The following is a 19,956-nucleotide window of genomic DNA, read 5'->3' as shown; positions in this document are numbered from 1 at the left end:
GGCGGGCTGCTGGCCCAGCCTCCACAAGCTCAGCTTCTCGAGCTTGAGCTCCGTTCCCAGCGACATTTCAGAGACAGCTCTGGCTCTTTAACACATGGATACGGAAACCTGTCTTTACGTGCCCAAGCCCACATTGTTGTAAGGAAACCCCCCCTGCGGAGCTGGACTTACGAGTGCATGGGTTGGGCCTTAGGAAAATTTAGTTCAGACTGTGGTCCATAAGAGGCTCTGAGCCAGTCAGACTGCCTGTCTCTCTCTCCCTCCCCAAGCAGGAATTATGAGTCCTAGCCCAAGAAAATCTAGTTTCAGAGGCTTTTGTTGGTTCACTTATTTCATTCTTTCATATTCACACTTACTGAGCACCTCATTTGAGACAGACTGAGCTAAATTACTAGTTACTGGAGGTGGAGCTCTGAGCAGAATTTAATAGAAATCTTTCAAAGGTGAAAAATGGACCTAGCATGTTAGGGTGTGAAACTGAGGTCGGTACACACTGTATCTTGAAAGAAAATGGACTAATTAGTTGGAGAAGTGAAGGGAGAGGGGGGTAAGGGTCTAGGGGAGCAGTACTGAGGGGTTAAGGAGGTAAAAAGGGGGAAATGTGTTATTTTATTAATTTTGTTTTTAGGACTGAATAATGTGATAGAAGGTCCCTGGGTGGCGCAAAGGGTTTGCCCTGGACTACTAACCTAAAGGCTGCGGGTTCGAACCTACCCAGCGTCACTGGAAGAAAAGTCTGAGGTTCTGCTTTAGTAAAGGTTACAGCTAAGAAAACCCTATGGGCAAGTAACCCATGGGGTCTCCACGAGTCAGAATCCACTGGAGGGCAATGGGTTTGGTTTTTCTGGTTAATGCGATGGAGTGAGGCTGGGGGAGTGGGCAAGAGCAGGGTTTCCGCGGTGTGTGTTGCTAAGGAAACCCTGGTAGCATAGTGGTCAAGAGCTACGGTTGCTAACCAAAAGGTTAGCAGTTTGAATTCACCAGGCGCTCCTTGGAAACCGTATGGGGCGGTTCCACTCTGTCCTATAGGGTTGCTGTGAGTCAGAATCAACTTGACGGCAACGGGCTTTTTTTTTTTTTTTTTGGTATGTTGCAGACGTGTTTAAATTTTACCCTGACTCTGTGGTAGGATTTTAAGACTTGGACTAAGTCTACAATGTTCACTTCAAGATAGATGGCATTCTTTAGCACAGCCTTTGCAGAAGGCTTTAATGAAGATTGACTTAGTGAGGCGCTAGTCTAAGGAGGGTAGGTACCACCTTATCTAGAAAGGAACCCCTCTCCTTACCCATGTCCTAGAAGTCAGAGAGCCAAGTTGCTTCTCATATGGTTATTTTACTTTCTGAATATTGGCATTTGGAAAATGGAAGTGTAAAGAGCGTAATCACCCTTGATTCTTGTAGTCAGGCCAGTGGTTACATCTGAAACTGATACAAATATTCAAACAGTCCCAGTTGCTCCTTCTCTTATTTCTGTTTTCCTCCATTTCTCTGGGTAGCTAGGGTTCCTGAAACCATTGTGTGACTCATGCACCTACAACATTCCAGTGAGGTAGACATTGTGACAACGCAGCTCAGGTGTGCAGGGACACAATGGGTCTTGGCCAGAAGGATCTTCTTTTACTCAGCAGTTAAATGTAGAGGATTGTATCATTTTTACATTTAACTTCCCTTCTCCATGAAAATCTTTTGTATTGATTTACATTTTTGCATCTTCTTAACTTCTGAGGCAGCCTGAGATAGGTGGATGCACATACACAGAGAAACAAAGATACTATGAACATTTTAAAAGTAAAAGAATATTCTGGAAAGGCCTTGTTTATGGAAAATAAGGCAAAAGAAGACTTCTTTCCATTTTTCCTTCATAACATCAGTCATAATACCCAAACTAATAGCCATAGTAATTAATCAAAACCTTCTTTCTGGAATACTTCATAGTTCATTTTTGTCACTATTAAAATACCTAAAGAGCTTTAGGGAATGTGATTGTGCGTCATGTATGTCCCAGAAGATCTTTGGAAACTGTGTTACAAGTGTGTGAAAGGATGCTTTTTGGCCATTTATGAAATGAAATCCCTTTTGTTTCTCTTTTGGTAAAAGATGGACTCCATAGATTGCTGATAATTTTCCTAGAGCGTGACGCCAAAGGCCTAAGTAATTTCATTCCAAAGGATAAATTATGCAAGTTAAAAAAATGAAATGGAAACAAAATGTTTTGGAAAAGTCTCATTTTTTGCTCTCTCTAGAGAAATTATGCATGCTTCTAAATTATGCATCTGTTAAAGAGAAGAGGAAGCTCAACAGTCTAAGAAAGAAAATAAAATATGTGATCGGATGTCACCCTGTTAATCATCTACATTATACTAGACGGTGTCAGGTCTTCTTGCCTTTAAGATCTGTGTAATGTCCAGAATTTGACTTCAGATAAAGTTTATTTGTCCCTCATCAGACAGGGCATTTTCCTTGCTTAAGCTTTTGTCATCTCACTAATAGAGGTTTGAGGACTCAATAAGGGTAAATTTTGATCCCTAGTTATTATTAACTTGACTGGGAAATTAAAGATGCTCATTGAAAAATAACACTTCTGGATTTTTTTTTTTTTTTCAAGAGTTCTGTGTGTTTTTTCTGGAGCCCTGGTGGTACAGTGGTTAAAAGCTACAGTGCACTACATCTGTTAACCAAAGGGTCTGCAGTTCAAATCCACCAGCTGCTCCTTGGAGATTGTATGGGGTAGTTCTACTGTGCCCTATAAGGTCCCTATGAGTCAGAATTGACTCAATGGCAATAGATTATTGTTTTTTTTTTTTGTTGTTGTTGTTGTATTTTTTTTTTTTTACTTTATTAAACAATTCTATGCTGTCATAAAGTGAGATTCCCACTAAGGATACATCTTCCTGTTCTATTTTGTAATAGACAAGGGATAAGGATACATCTTACTGTTCTATTTTATAATGGACAAGGGAGTATCCAGTCACCATTAGACAATTATAAAGAACAGCCTGAAAGCCTTTGTCTTTCCTTCCCATTTGATTAATTTTTTTAAAAATATTTTATTGTGTTACAGTGAAAGTTTACACAGCAGATTAGGTTCCCAATCAGCTTCTACACAAATTATTCACTGACATTGGTTACATTGTTTACAATGCATGGACATTCTCATTATTTCCATTTTGGTTGTTCTATTTCCAGCAACCTAGTTTCCCTGCCCTCCTACCATCTCATCTTTGTTTTAAAGTTATTTTGGTCTCATATAGATGTTTTTTTTAAAGGAGCATTTTACTCACTGGTGATATTCTTTATTTTGTAAGCCAATCTACTATTTAGCTAAAAGGTGACTTTTAGGGATAGTTTCTGTTCAACGTTTAAAGAGCGTCTCAGGAAAATATTCCTGGGGAGTACTCTAATCTCAACCGGTCCAGTAAGTCTGGATTTTTTAAAGATTTTGAGGTTCTGTCTCACATTTTTCTCCCGTTCTATCACGATCTATCTATTGTGGTCCTGATGAGAAGACCGGTAGTGGTAGCTGGGTACCATCTGGTTCTTCTGGTCTCAGGGTAGAGGAGGCCTCGGTTTGTGTAGATGGTTATTCCTGTAGTCTAATTTCTTCTTTGAGTATTGGGTTTCCTTCTTTCTTTTTTGCTCTGGATGAGTAGAGGCCAATAGTTGAATTTTAGATGGCTGCTTGCAAGCTTTTAAGACCCTAAACACTACTCACCAGACTGGGTTGTAGAACATAAACTTTATGAATTACATTATGCAAATTGACTGAATTGTCCCACGAGACTATGGTCCTAAGCCTTCCAACCCAGAAAAACAATTCTGTGAGAAGTTTGGTTATGTCTATGAAGTATCCATAACTGTGCCCACTATGTGATTTATTATACATATGAATATATATGCATGCACACACATACATGCATGTACATATACATATACATATATATATATACACTCACATATACATATCTACACAAAAGATCCTTTTTTCTTGTGTTCATCTTAGGTGACATCATTTGCCTTGGTCAAGCTGTGCACGCTTCATCTACACTCAGTGTTAGGTTTCTGTGTTGATTTTTGTTTTTGGAATTTTAAATGTTTTATTCCAATTCTTTATAAAAGGAACTAATTAATCAAGGCTTAGGAAAGAAAAGAGTCTTCCAAAAGAGGAATTTTGGCCCCAGATTCCTAAGTTGGGATGTTGTTGTTAGGTGCTATCGAGTCAGTTTTGACTCAGTGACCCTATAGGACAGAATAGAACTACCCCATAGGGTTTCCAAGGAGTGGCTGTTGAATTTGAACTGTTGACCTTTTGGTTAGCAGCCAAGCTTTTAACTACTACACCACCAGGGCTCCAAGTTAGCATAGGCAAATGTCAAGAAATGTAATTAGTTTCTTCTGTTGTTAAACCTTGCCATTTAAGCATGTATTTATTTCCCTCCCTCAAGTGAGCCAATTATTGTTGTGTGCTGTCAAGTTGATTTTTTCTCATAGTGATCCTACAGTACAGAGTAGAACTGCCCATAGGATTTCCTACGCATTTAATCTTTATAGGAGCAGATTGCCAGGTCTTTTTCCTGGAGAGTGGCTGGTGGGTTTGAATCCTTGATCTTTTGATTAGCGGCTGAGTACTTAACCATTGTGCCACCAGGCTTCTCAAGAGACAGTAAAGGACTAGAAATGAGCCACACAAGGGAAAAAATGAATGAAAGAAGAGGTGCAGCAGATAAGAGATATTAACAAAACTCCGGAAGAAAGAAGTTATGGAAGTAGTTTATGGAAAATAAGGAACAGTTAGAGCTTCAGATCCCTGACCCAACACTGGAGGCTTATTCTCTGGCTCAAAACCAGACACAGCTGATGGCTAGGTGAGACACTCTATGGTAATAGGAAGATTAAGAGAAAGACTGCATTTTGAAATGGTGAGATTCTTAGCCCCTAAGGTAGATAACTTAAGGAAGCTTTCTATTCATCAAACAGCATATCACATATTGAAGTATCTGTTCTATTATCAGGAAGTTAAAGGAGATATTGAAAGGAAATTCATTTCATGAATTGACTGGGGCTTCAGATTGTCTACTTTTTTCCTTTTGGTAAAATTGGAAAAATTCAAGTTTTTCTGCTTTAGCGAAGTTCTGTTTGTACTCAAAAGGTTTTTTTTTAGAAAACAAAAAAGGTGAAATTAGGTTCAGAAATATTTCTGCATTTTCACAAATCTGAGACATGTCGACTCTGATTCATAGCAACCTATAGGACGGAGTACAACTACCCCATAGGGTTTTTAAGGAGCAGCTAGCTAGTGGATTCGAACTGCCAACCTTTCGGTTAGCATCCAAGCTCTTAACCGCTTTGCCACCATGGCACCAAAATTTAAGTTAGTATATCAAAATTATGTTGTATCTGGGTATATCTGTGTAATTATTGCAATTAGCCACTGTGAGAATATGTAGACATATATGTATATATGTATGAATCCCTGATGGCTCAGTGGTTGAGAGATATGGCTGTTAACCAAAAGGTCGGTAGTTCAAATCCACCAGCTGCTCCTTGGAAACCCTGTAGGGCAGTTCTGCTCTGTCTTATAGGGTTGCTATGAGTCAGCATTGACTCAACGGCAACAAATATATATGCATATATATACTATATCAAGAAGCCCTGGTGACACAGTGGTTAAGCACTCAGCTGCTAACCAAAAGGTCAGCAGTTCAAACCTACCAGTCACTCTGGGAGAGAAAGATGTGGCAATCTACTTCTGTAAAGATTACAGCCCTGGAAACCCTGAGGCAGTTCTACTCTGTCCTGTGGTGTCCCTATGAGTCAGAATTGACTCGAAGGCTGTGGGTTTGGCTTGATTTATGCACTATAACCTTTTCAAAATTATTTAATTGATAGTTAAGTTTTGTACATTATAAACTAGAAGGGTCAAATATAACAATTAATTTGTAGGTTGTGCCGAGAACAAGGTTGGTTCTGAACTTACCTGAAAATGACTTAAAAAATAGTTTAGTCTTAAGGCTTTATTAATAAGAGGGTCATATTTTAGTCAAAGGGAGGACTAGTCTACTATATGTTTTTCAGGTCAGACTATCAGAGGTTTGTGTTCCCAATGGCCCGGTGAGGCTTCTTTAAGACAGATGAGGCTGGGAGGGTTAAGCTGGGGCCTGATGACGGGAAGCTTTAGTGGGCCAAAGTGGGGAGGACTGCTGCTTGGTAAGCAGTCAAGAGCCAGCCCCTTCACACCAATTCGGTGTTTTGCTGCTAAAACGTTGGGGTGGTATGGAGAGATGGGAATCTATAAATTACAGCCATGGGACAACTGAGAGCCAAGTTTCCATGAAGGCTGTTGTGGCAGTGAGTAGCAGCTGCCACAATCTCTTCAGGGCCACACCTCTGCAGCCTGGGTGAGAGAACTTTAAAACTATTAATAGGACTTGCTTTTCCATCTGGTTTTTAAAGCGTTTGTTTAAATATTCTATTTTTAACCAGTCTTATTAAACTATCGGAGCAGAGTACTCCTGTTAGTAATACTTACGCTTTTTTTTGGAGAAAAATAACATCTGAGATATTATATTTCTTCCTCAAAATATCTGTAGCTGTAATGGGGCTTAGGGGTAGGTTTGCATTTGCCAGTGGAATGTGCTAGGAAGAAAATACTCAGGAGAACTTGACAGACTCTTGTGGGACTGCAGGGGGTTAGGTGTGGACCTGCCTCCAGTTAAGAAGGTAGACCAGATCCATTTATTCAGCAAATATTTGTTCAATAGGCACTGTGTGAGGTACTTAAGGTCTTTTTCAGTCTCATGATTCTACATTATTAAATTTTAATACTGTGAAAGGCTTTTAATTCTATAACTGGAAAAGAATGTGTATAAATCCCATGGAATACAAACAGTATTTATAACGGCTTGCAAGTGTTGAGTGTAAGCTGGTTTGTTGAGTAAAATAGCATAATGAGTCCGTTTTATCTTAAGAGTGGCCTAAAACAGTTTCCAACCTTTTTTTTTTTTTACTGTGACCAAAATAAGAAATACATCTTGCATCATGGCTTGATGTGTTAACAACATACTTACAAACACATATATTTGGAAGAAAATTTCATGAAAACAACCTATCCTTACTATGGGCTGTGCATTCCAATTTTTCTGTTAATATTATTAAGTTTTATTGCATTCACCCAAAACTGTTGGCCTAAACTTAGTAAACTGATTTGATGACACACTAATGGGTCTTAAAATTTTTTCAGTTTGAGAAACAATTGCAGTTTGAACAATACCAGTTTAAAACACTATATTCAATTTAGAGTATCATACAATTGTTTGAAATAGTCTGATACCACATTTAACACAAATATCTATTTGCAATTATTTGCATCTCCATAGACTGCTTTCTATTTGATGAAATATAGAGTTGTTTTCTAGTTATTTGAAAGCATTTCAATAAAATGGGAATTTACTTTTGGGAGTTCATTAGTTCATTAATTCATTAAACACATATTTGAATAACTACTCTGTCAAGCAGTATCCCATCATCTATCTCATCATCTTTTTTCCTCTCGATTCTTCTGTATTTAAGATTTAATTCACTGTAATTTTTCACCAAAAATAGCAATATTATATCTTTAAAAGTTGTCACTTAGAAATATCTTTATTTTTTAAAATTTTTATTGTGCTTTAAGTGAAAGTTTACAAATCAAGTCAGTCTCATACAAAAACTTATATACACCTTACTATATACTCCTAATGGCTCTCCCCCTAATGAGATAGCACACTCCTTCCCTCCACTCTCTCTTTTCATGTCCATTCGGCCAGCTTCTGACCCCCTCTCCCCTCTCATCTCCCCTCCAGACAGGAGACGCCAACATAGCCTCATGTGTCTACTAGATCCAAGAAGCTCACTCCTCCCCAGTATTATTTTCTATCCCATTGTCCAGTCCAATCCCCATTGGAAGAGTTGGCTTTGGGAATGGTTCCCGTCGCAGGCTAACAGAAGGTCTGGGGACCATGACCATCGGGATCCTTCTAATCTCAGTCAGACCATTAAGCCTGGTCTTTTTACGAGAATTTGGGGTCTGCATCCCACTGCTCTCCTGCTACCTCAGGGGTTCTCTGTTGTATTCCCTGTCAGGGCAGTCATCGGTTGTAGCTGGGCACCGTCTAGTTCTTCTGGTCTCAGGCTGATGTCATCTCTGGTTTATGTGGCCCTTTCTGTCTCTTGGGCTCATAATTACCTTGTGTCTTTGGTGTTCTTCATTATCCTTTGCTTCAGGTGGGTTGAGACCCATTGATGCATCTTAGATGGCCGCTTGCTAGCGTTTATGACCCCATACGCCACTCTCAGAAGTGGGATGCAGAATGTTTTTTTAATAGATTTTATTATGCCAATTGACTTAGATGACCCCTGAAACCATGATCCCCAAACCCCCGACCCTGCTATGCTGGCCTTCAAAGCATTCAGTTTATTGGGGAAACTTCTTCGCTTTTTGTTTAGTCCAGTTGTTCTGACCTCTCCTGTATTGTGTGTTGTCTTTCCCTTCACCTAAAATAGTTCTTATCTACTATCTAATTAGTGAATACCACCTCCCTCCCTCCCGCCCTCCCTTCCCCTCCCTCCCCTTCTCGAAACCATCAAAGAATATTTTCTTCTCTGTTTAAACTGTTTCTCAAGTCCTTATAATAGTGGTCTTATACAATATTTGTTCTTTTGCAACTGACTAATTTCACTCAGCATAATGCCTTTCAGGTTCCTCCATGTTATGAAATGTTTCACAGATTCATCACTGTTCTTTATTGATGCGTAACATTCCATTGTGTAAATATACTATATTTAGCCATTCATCCATTGATGGGCACCTTGTTGCTTCCATCTTTTTGCTATTGTAAACAGTGCTGCAATGAACATGGGTATGCATATATCTGTTCACGTAGAGGCTTTTATTTCTCTAGGATATATTCCAAACAGTGGGATTGCTGGATTGTGTGGTAGTTCTATTTCTAGCTTTTCAAGGAAGTGCCAAATCAATTTCCAAAGAGATTGTACCATTTGACATTCCCACCAGCAGTGTATAAGTGTTCCAGTCTCTCCACAATGTCTCTAACATTTATTATTTTGTGTTCTTTGGATTAATGCCAGCCTTGTTGGAGTAAGATGGAATCTCATTGTAGTTTTGATTTGCATTTCTCTAAAGGCTAATGATCATGAGCATTTCCTCATGTATCTGTTAGCTACCTGAATGTCTTCTTTAGTGAAGTGCCTGTTCATACCTTTTACCCATTTTTTAATATAGTAAATAGTTTAGGGGAAAGGTTGATCTCTTAGAGAAAAATTCTGTCACTGATTTAATTGAGCATGTACTTATAGCTACTTCTCTTTAAAAAAAACTTAATGTGATGTCAAAATAATATATAGTTGACATACATTTGATGATAATGCACATTTGATGATCTTACAAAGTTGATGTAAATATTAAGTGAGATATTATAAGCAAAATGCTCTGTATAGTACACGGCACCTAGCAAATATTCCGTAAATGTTAGCTATGGATTCTACTACTGATATTATTAAAAGTATATTATACACCAAACCTTGGCAGGTAGTCTTTGCATTCTATTAGTTGGCAGTCTAGGTGGGAGAGATAGAAAATTAAACAGAATGTGGTGTAATGATTGATAAGACAGAGTACTCTGGAAGTAGACAGCAGAGATATGCACCCATAATGGCAGTCAGAGAAGGTTTCCTGGAGGAGGCCATATCCAAATTGAAAGCTGAGGAACAAGTAGGACTCAACTGGGAGTGGGAGGGGATAGGAGAGAAATAGGGATGGGGACAGTGTTGAAAAACAAAGAAAGCAGCACATGCAAAGATCTGGATGTGAGACAGAATGTAGTGCCCTCCCTTCAGGGGGCAGCTCAGTAGGAGAGTAATATGGGTGTGGAAGAGGCCAAGTTGGACCAGTAGGTTGAGGTCAGACTTTAAAGGGCCTTGCTCAAGAGACAGCAGGAGATGACATCAAATTTGATCTTGAGAAGTCATCTAGAAATGGTTAGAGTAGATTCTGTATGGGTAAGATGAGGAGCAGGTATCCTGGAGGATTTTTATTTATTTGGAGATAAGTAGAGAAATAATGGAGTCCTGGAGACACAGTGGTTAAGAGCTATGGCGAGCTATGGCTGCTAACCAAAAGGTCAGTAGTTCCAATCTACCACCTGCTCATTGGAAACCCTGTGGGGCAGTTCTACCCTGTCCTATAGGGTCGCTATGAGTCAGAATCAACTCAGTGGCAACAGGTTTGGTTTTGGGTTTTGTTTAGAGAAGTACTCAGGTTTTCATGCATATTGTTGTTGTCAAGTCGATTCCAACTCATAGTGATCCCATGTGACAGAGTAGACCTGCCCCCTTAGGGTTTACTAGGCTGTAATCTGTTCAGAAACAGATCACCAGGTCTTTTTCCCACGGAGCTGCTGAGTAGGTTCGAAATGCTAACCTTTGGTTAGTAGCCAAATGCTTAACCATTGTGTTGCCAGGGCTTTCTTGTCCTGCATAATAAACTCATTTAGTTTATTGCAAGGCAGTCACGGCAAGGCACACAGGTAAGACCTCAAGACATTCTTTTAGAACTGGAGTATCAGAATTAACAATTACAATATTCATTCAATGAGAGTCTGAATCTTTAGACTTCAGAGTTTTACCTTAAATGAGTGGTCTCATTTAAGAAGGAAGACTTGACTACCTCTCAAACCCAAAGGAGGTCCCCCATAGCTAGGATCTGAAGTTGGTTATGGCAGGTATAAAGCAATGGACAAAACAGACATTGTCGCTGTGTATCATGGAGCCTATATTCTAGAAGAAAAAATAAAAGGAAATACTGAATTGTGTTGGAAGATGGTAAAAAAGTTTTTTGTATATCAAGTCATCTTTGGGATAAAATGGTAGTGTAGAAAAATAAAATGGAATGTATTTGTAGGCTCTGATGTCTTTCTGATTTATGATACCCTTGATATGCTCAGATATCTTTTACAATTTTATATTTCATATTTTATGAGAGATAGTATATGGGTGGTTAAGATCATGGACACTGGAACCAAACTGACTGGTTTAAAATCCCAGCTCTGCCACTTATAAGCTGTATGACCTTGGGGCAGTTTCTTAACCATCCTGTGCCTCAGTTTTCCCATATATAAAAAGGGGTACTAGAATCAAATTCATGATTCATTATAAGGATTACATGAGGTAAAACATGAAAAATGCTGAGAACATAGTATGTTAGCTACTGTTACTTCATATTATATGACACTAGATTTATTTTGTGACCCTTTCCTACTGACTCACATAGATTATTTACCTCTTAATTACCTCTTTTTAAAAATAATTTATTTTTGTTGTTTATAATATACACAGCAGAACATACACCATTGATGACGGTGTTTGAGTTGTAACTATTCTTACCCTCCTTTTCTGAGTTATTCCTCCTCTGTTAAAATAAACTCACCATCCCCGAAGTTTCCTATCTAATCTTTCAAATTGCTGTTGTCAGTTTGATCCCATATAAATAGATCATAAAATAGCACCATGCTCAAGGCAGACATTCTTTACTAGTAAAGTTGAACATTTGGTTTTAAAAAGACTTCAGGGGTATTTTTGGTTTAAGGTTTAAAGATTACCTCAGGGCAATAGTTTCAGGGGTTCATCCAGACTCCATGGCTCTAGAAAATCTGGATTTCATGAGAACTTAAAATTCTGTTCTACATTTCCCCTCTTTTGATCAGGATTCTTCTATGGAATCTTTGATCAAAATGTTCAGTAATGGTAGCCAGGCATCATCCAGCTCTTCTGGATGGCTGCATGCAAGCTTTTAAGACCCCAAGCACCATGCAGTAAACTAGGAGGTAGAACAGAAGCACTAAACATGTTATTAATCCAATTAATTGGGAAGTCCCATGAAACCATGACCTTAGGACCTCCAAACCAAGGAGCCAAATCCCATGAGCTGTTTGGTTTTACATCAGCAGCCTCAAAAGCTACTTTTTTTTTGGTCCTTGTTGTAAATATATCTATCACAGCTTAATGATATCTTAAATCCCATATACAAGCCCTATCTGATAGCCAGACTACCGTCATTGTCTTGCCTAAAGTACTGCAGCAGCCTCCTGCCTGCTCTGTCTGCATCCTTTCTCCCCTACCCAATCCATTCTTCACCTTTATACTCCTGTATTAGTTCCCTATTGCTGCTGTAATTACCACAAACTGGGTGGCTTAAAAACAGCACAAATTTATTATCTTGCAGTTCTGGAGGTCAGAAGTCCAGAATCAGTTTCAATGGGCTAAAATCAAAGTATTGACTGGGCTGCGTTCCTTCTGGAGGCTCTAGGGAAGAACTTCCTTCCTTTTCAAGCTTTTTGAGGTCACTCACATACCTTGGCTTGTGGCCCTGCTTCGCTCTGACCTCTGCTTCTGTCATCACATTTCCTTCTCTGATTCTGACCCTTCTGCCTTCCTCTTATAAGGACCGTTGTGATTATATTGGGTCCACCTGGATAATCCAGAGTAATCTTCCCATCTCAATACCCTAATCACTCTGCTAGGTTCCTTCTGGCATGTAACATATTCACAGGTTTCAGGAATTAGGACAAAGACATCTTTCAGGGACCATTATTCTGTTTATCACAGCTTCTGTTATGTCATAGAACAGTACCTAGAACATAAGGTATTCCTTATTATTATTTTTTTTTTAAGTGGGAAAATACTTTCCTACTTAAAGCTTTCCTATGAGTCCCAATTCTATGAGTAGGATTAAGGAGTATTCCACCTCACCAACATAGTCTGGGAGGTCTGCAAGGCCTGGGCTGGCACTTGCCTAGGCTTCCAGTGTCTTCATGGGCTCCTCTCCCCTTTGCTTACAGAACTCTATCTTGCCTTCCTTCTAGTCCTTGAGGACCTTGCCATGGCCTCTGCCTGGACCACCCCTCTCTCGTTCCATCCAAACCCCTTTGCCTGCTTACCTGCCACTCACCTCTTGGATCTTACACAAACTCCACTTCCTTAAGGAACACCATCTCTGCCTCTTTGGTGCTGGTCAGGTGCTCCATTTATATGCTTTTCTGAACACTCCTTCATAGGTCTTAATTGCAGCTTGCAATAGTTTTTTTTTGTTGTTGTTTCACATCTGACCATAAACTCTGTGAAGGCAGTGACTGCCTATTTCCGTTGTATCCTCAATGCTGATCATTTATTTGATCCTCAAAAAGTATTTGTTAAAAATAAATGTTCTTAAAATAAAAAGGCAGCATGCTTATAAAGTAGTTCTTGGCTTTGTTCATCAGGGGAGTATTGGGGTAGTCACTGGCAGAATGGGATATTGGGTTGGAGGGAGGTTTCGTTCAATAACAGAAGGTAGGAGATTGTTTATTATTGAATGAAGAAACTCAGTGTTAATTTTTGTCTTTCAGTAAAAAAAGAAGATAGTAATTTTCATTATTCAGTAATTTTAAGGCCTCTCTTCCATCTGTTTTAAAAATGTTTTCAAGACCTGTTTTAGCATGAACATACAGGATCTCACAGGCTAAGAAGTCCATTAAAATTTAAAATGACCTTTATTTATAGGATGGCCTTTTCTCTCGATTGCTACCGTAGATCAGAGACAGTTTTCCTAGTTTGGGCTTATTGGCTGTGGATCGTTGAATCTACAGTGAAAGACAGGTAGGTCTCCATTAGCACTGGTGTTCCAGAAAAGTCTGCCAGTCTGCTTTAATGTAGTAGCCACTCAGAAGTGTGGACTGTTTGCAGTCCAGCAGGTCAGTAGATCTTACTTTAAGAAAATGTTTTACAACAGAAAACGTATTGCTTTATATTTTGTATATGATTCAACAGAACAATGTCTTTATTTTAGCATTTCATTAAGTTTTGATTTTTTTTCACTGTATTTAATCCTGATTTATATTCATACAAATTTAGTTTGTGCACTTTTCACACTCTCTTGAGGTATTTTTGTAAGTATGCTAGGCTACTTTTTTTGCAGCAACATATAAAAAAAAATTTGACACAGCAATGCTTAGGAAAACGCCTCCCGGGGTGAGGGCTCAGCTGACTAATGTAGAAGGAACGGATTCTTTGTATGAACGTACGATACTCCTGCTACGTTCTGTGTTCTCAATCTACTAATATTCCAGTTGTTGAACTTCAACTTTTAACTAAGAAATTTCTGATATAGTATGAAATTGTCTGTCAATCATTATCTATCAATCCTGTGGCATACTAATTCTTTACTTTTTATCTACCTCTTTATTGGAATTAGTAAAGATGTATAAAATTGACTTAGTCATTACTTTTCATTTTCTATTTCCTTATATAGATATAGTAATAAAAAAAAATACTAAGTAGTAATTCAGCTTTTTTATTACCTTAACTTTAGTTGTTGTCCAAGAATCAATTTATGAAATGTATATGCATTTTTCTTTTAGAGTATCTTGGATAAAGGACATTGTCGTGGCAGTAACTAGAGAGAACATGGAAGCAATGGATGGTATTATCCAGAGGTACCAGCATAAACGCATTTCGCTAGTTGAATCTGGAGTGACCCGCCATAGGTCAATTTTCAATGGACTAAAAGCACTGGCAGTGGATGGGTCCAAATCTAAGCTCTCTAAGCCAGAAGTAGTGATTATCCATGATGCTGTGAGACCATTTGTTGAGGAAGATGTCCTCCTTAAAGTTGTGAGAGCTGCTAAAGAACACGGGGTAAGTATTTATACTTCTGAGAATGAATAAAATGAACAGACAGTATAGTGTGGCTCATTTGCAAAGTTTCTATATTTAAATGCCAAATTATTTAAAATGGGCATGATGACCTAAGGATATTATGGTAATTTCTTTAAGAAAATTTCTAGTATTACAGGTTGTAAGACTTTTCTGGAATTTGTCTTTTGCTATAGACATTTCTTTATCACAATGTAATATGAGCTACTTGGAGAAAAAATAGTAATAATGTCGTGAGAGCATTGGTATGGATGGAACATTAATGAATGAAATTAATTATGTCGTTATCTATAAAACTCAATTACATTATGCATATTAAGTAAAGCAAACCAGCAAACCAAATATATTTTTATGAAATCTGTAAAATTTTCTTATATTAAAAGCTAGTTTGAAAGTAAATATTTTTTAAACTTTTTTTTTGGAAAATAAACTTCCAAAAATCTGGTCTGTTCTAGAAATATTGCCTTGTTTTTGATGATGTCAAAGGATACTATAAAAAAAAAAATAAGCAAAACCATGAATTTCATTAAGTTATAAAATTAACATGTGTAAAAGATTGTATTTAACTTTTTATTAATGAGGATACCAGACAGATGTTATAACTGTTTCCAAACGGAACCAAAGAAGCACTAATTTATTTGAAGTAAAAGAATGTTGAAGTGAATTCATAAACGTATCTTGCTTTTACCATGGGGAGATGGAGGAGAGTCAATTGAACCTACTTTGGACAAAATTTACTTGCATGTTTATAAGAAAGAGTTATTTTGCTTTGTTATCGGTCATAATTTACAGAGTTGTGAAAGAGCTCAAAACCAATGAAAGACTAGATTCAACTAACCTGGGGGCCTGCTCTAAACAATTCACAGTTTTCCCCTGGAGACACCCAGTAATCTTATTTGTTTCTAAATTTCCTTATAATGGTTAGGATAGTGACCCAAGAGCCTCAGTAAATCCAGGCACTACTTCCTGCCAAGTCTTTTACACTGTTCTGAACTGTAATAATAATAATCAAATCAAATCAAAACAAAACAAAACAAGACATAAATGCAGTAAATTAAGATTTATACCAGCAGTTGAGCTTCTTAAATTGATGGGGCCCATTGGCACCTTTTTAACCTCTAGTCAATAAATGGTAGAACAATACTAGTCTGAATCAAATGCCACCCTAAGGCATGACAATTCAGATGACTTTGCTTAGTCAGAGCCAAGTCACAGATTGTTTTCCATGGGTTCCTTTTAACTCATTCTTCTTTGTTTTCTTACATTGTTGTCCCCTTTTTTCTTAGCTCTTAATTTCAAGCCCTACCCCAATATCCCTTTCAAATAAATCACTTGCTGAATAAGTTAGATACTTGTGGGTCCTTTATAAGGTTGCTATGAGTCAGAGTTGACTTGATGGCAATGGGTTTAGTTTTTGGGTTTTTGAAAGTTTACATGCTAAAGATAACTTCAAAAATTTAGATTCCATTTTGATTTAGAAAAGAAAAAAACAAAACAAAACCCCAAAACTAAACTGGTAAAGATATATTGACTCCAGAGACTAAGACATTGTTATGGATTGAATTGTGTCCCCCCAAAATGTGTGTCAATTTGGGTAGGCCATTATTCCCAGTATTGTGTGGTTGTCCACCATTTTGTCATCTGATATGATTTTCCTATTGATAGGTGCTGTCAATTTGGTTCCAACTCGTAGTGACCCTGTGTACAGCAGAATAAAACACTGTCTGGTCCTGTGCCATCCTCATGATCATTGTTATGCCTGAGCCCATTGTTGCAGCCACTGTGATTTTCAGATATATTGTAAATCCTACCTCTATGTTAACGAGGCAGGATTAGTGGCAGTTATATTAATGAGGCTTATATATATATTAATGAAGCAGGACTCAATCTGCAAGATTAGGTTGCAATTTCTTTTGAGATATAAGAGAGAGAAGGGAGCAGAAAGAGAGGAGGACCTCAAACCACCAAGAAAGCAGCGCTGGGAGCAGGGCGCTTCCTTCAGACCTGGGGTTCCTTCAAAACCCTATGGGGCAGTTCTACCTTGTCATGTAGGGTCGCTACTTGTTGGAATTGACTCGACGGCAACAGGTTTTTTTTTAAGATACCCTCTGACTGGCTTCTTTTACTTATCATGTTTTCAAGGTTCATCTATGATGTAGCATGTATCAGGTCTTCCTTCCTTTTATTGCCAAATAATTTTCATAATATTCCATTGAATAGGTACACTACATTAAAAATTTATCGTATATCTACATGTATAATAAAATTTGCCATCTTAACCACTTTTAAATACACAATTAAATGATATTAATTACATTCACAATGCTATGCAACTTTCACCTCTTCTAGTTACAAAACTTTTCAGCAACCTAAACAGAAACTCTGTGCCCATGAAGTAGTAACTCCCCATTTCCTTCTCCCTGGAGGCCCCTGGTAACCTCTAACCTACTTTCTTTATGAATTTGCCTATGATATAGTTGTTGATTCAGGACTTGATGGACATTTGGATTGTTTCCACTTTTTGGCTGTCATCAATAATGTGGCTATGAATATTCATGTAGGAGTTTTTATGTGGATGCACGTTCTTCTCTTGTGTATGCACTTAGGGGTAGAATCACTGGGACGTATCATAACTCTGTTTAGCATTCCGAGGAACTGTCAAACTATTTTCCAAAATGGCTGCATCATTTAATATTCTATCGGCCATTTATGAGGGTTTCAATTTCTCGACGTCCTTGACAACACTTGTATTTGTCATTTTGATTTTTTTTTTTTTTTAGTAGGAATGAAAGGAGCCCTGATGGTGCAGTGGTTAAATGCTAGGCTGCTAACCAAAAGGTTGGCATTTCAAACCCAGCAGCTGCCCCGAGGGAGAAAGATGTAGCAGTCTGCTTCTGTAAAGATTGCAGTCTTGGAAACCCTATGGGGTAGTTCTATACTGTCTTATAGGGGCCCTAGGAGTTAGAATTGACTCTGAAAGTGGGGTTTTTTGGGTTTAGTGGGTATGAAGTGGTATCTTAATGTGGCTTTGATTTGCATTTTTGACAGCTAATGATGTTGGGCATTTTTAATATGCTTATTGGATACCTGTGTATTATCTTTGGAGAACTATTAAGATCTTTTGCCCATTTTTAATTATATTATTTATTCTTTTATCTTTATTTTAAGAATCGTTTATATAATCTAGGTATAAGTTCCTTATCAGATAGATGATTTGCAAATATTTTTTTTTCATCCTATGGGTTGCCTTTTAATTTTCTTGATGGCATCCTTTGAAGTGCAAAAATTTTTAATTTTGATGAAGTCTAATTTGTCTACATTTTCTTTTGTTGCTTTAGCTTTTGGTGTTATAGCTAAGAAGTCTTTGCCTATCACAAAGGCATAAATATTTTCTCCTAATTGTTTATAGTTTTAGTTATTTAGGTCTATGATCCATTTAAACTTAATTTTTCTGTATAGAGTGATAAAGGGGTACAACTTCATTCTTTTGCACGTAACTATTGAATTGCCCTAACATGAGAAATAAGGGATATTGGCCTGCAATTTTCGTTTCTTGTGATATCTTTGGTTTTGGTATTATGGTATACTGGTCTCATAGAATGAGTTGGGAAATCTTCCCTCCTCTTTTGTGTTTTTGAAGAGTTTATAAAGAATTTGTATTAATAATTCTTTAAATGTTTGGTGGAATTCACCAGTGAAGCAATCTGGGCCAGGACTTTTCTTTGAGGGAACTTTTTAAATATGTAATTCAATCTCTTGTTTTAGCTCTTTTCAGATTTTCTATTCTGAGTCAGTTTTGGTATTTTGTGTCTTTCTAGGGTTTTTTCATTTTATTTAAATTATTTACTCTATTGTCGTACAGATGTTCATAGTATTCCCTTATATTCATTTTTATTTCTGAAAGGTTAGTAGAAATGTCACCTCATTCATTACTGATTCTAACAGTTTGACTTTTATTTTCTTGATTACTCTAGTTAAAGGTTTGCCAATTCTGTTGTTCTTTTTAAAGAACCAATTTTGGCTTCTTAGATTTTTTTTTCCCCTAATCTATTTCATTTATTTTCACTCTAGTTTTTATCATTTCCTTCTTCTGCCTGCTTTTATAGCTTGTAAGGAACTCTGGTGGCACAATGGTTAAGTACTTGGCTGCTAACCAAAAGGTTGGTGGTTTGAACTCACGAGGCACTCTGTGGGAGAAAGATGTAGCAGCCTGCTTCTGTAAAGATTACAGCCATAGAAACACTATGGGCGGCTCTACTTTATCTTGTAGGATGCTTATAGGATGAGTTGTAATCAACTTGATGGCAATGGGAAGGTGGCTCAAGGAGCTGGTGGGGCACTGGTTAAAGTGTTTGGCTGCAACCCAAAGGTCAACAGTTCGAACCTACCAGCAACTCTGTGGGAGAAAAATGTGTCCGTCTGCTTCCATAAAGATTACAGCCTTGGAAATACCATGGGGCAGTTCTACTCTGTCCTATCGGGTCGCTTATAGTCGGAATTGACACAGCGGCAAAGGTTTGGTTTTTGGAAGGGGGCACACTTAATGTTGTCCTACATTTCTTTGAGAATCTTTTTTTTTTTTTTTAATTCTTTTTTCTCTCTGTTGTTTGGATCGTATACTTTCTATTGATCTATGTTAAGTTTGCTGATTCTTTATTCTCTCAATTCAAACCTATTGTTGAGCCTTTCTAGTGAATTTTTTATTTCAGTTATTGTACTTTTCAACTCTAGAACTTGTATTTAGTTTTCTTCTTTTTTTGTAATTTCCATTTCTTTATCGATATTCTCTCTTTGATGAGACATTGTCATTATACCTTCCTTTACTTCTGAAGCCTGGTTTTCTTTAGCTCTTTGAATATTTTCTTTAGTTCTTTGAACACATGTTAAGTTTGACATCAGAGCAGTTTTGTTTGCCTCTTACTTTTTTTCCTTTCTATGTAAAAAAAAAAAAAAATTTTTTTCTTTATGTATGTGTCACACTTTCCTGCTTGTTCGAATGTCTCATAATTTTTTGTTGAAAACTGGACTTTTTGGATAATATATTTCATCATCACTGGATGCTGATTCTCCCCTTCCTGCCTCCTCAGGACTTGTTGTTGTTTGCTTATTTATTTGTTTGCAACTCAGGTAGTCTATTTTAGTGTTCTTTTTTTTTTTCTTTATATTTTGAAATCTCTGATTTAGCTTCTCAGAAGGTTCAGTGCTGGGCATG

The 19,956-nt window shown here is 37.6% G+C and overlaps 1 protein-coding gene across 1 annotated transcript in view; it reads left to right on the top strand.

Moving 5' to 3' along the window:
• Positions 1 to 19,956, top strand: part of CRPPA (CDP-L-ribitol pyrophosphorylase A) — a 312,645-nt gene that overhangs the window by 766 nt on the left and 291,923 nt on the right. The window contains exon 2 of the mRNA XM_010587230.3: positions 14,450 to 14,726. Within this exon, the coding sequence (XP_010585532.1) occupies positions 14,450 to 14,726 (277 nt within the window). The remainder of the gene's footprint in view (positions 1 to 14,449; positions 14,727 to 19,956) is intronic.

Source organism: Loxodonta africana, chromosome 8, assembly GCF_030014295.1.
Source record: "Loxodonta africana isolate mLoxAfr1 chromosome 8, mLoxAfr1.hap2, whole genome shotgun sequence".
NCBI classification, from domain to species: domain Eukaryota; kingdom Metazoa; phylum Chordata; class Mammalia; order Proboscidea; family Elephantidae; genus Loxodonta; species Loxodonta africana.
The sequence above is the reverse complement of the archived record's forward strand: the minus strand, read 5'-3'. Positions and strand labels throughout refer to the sequence as shown.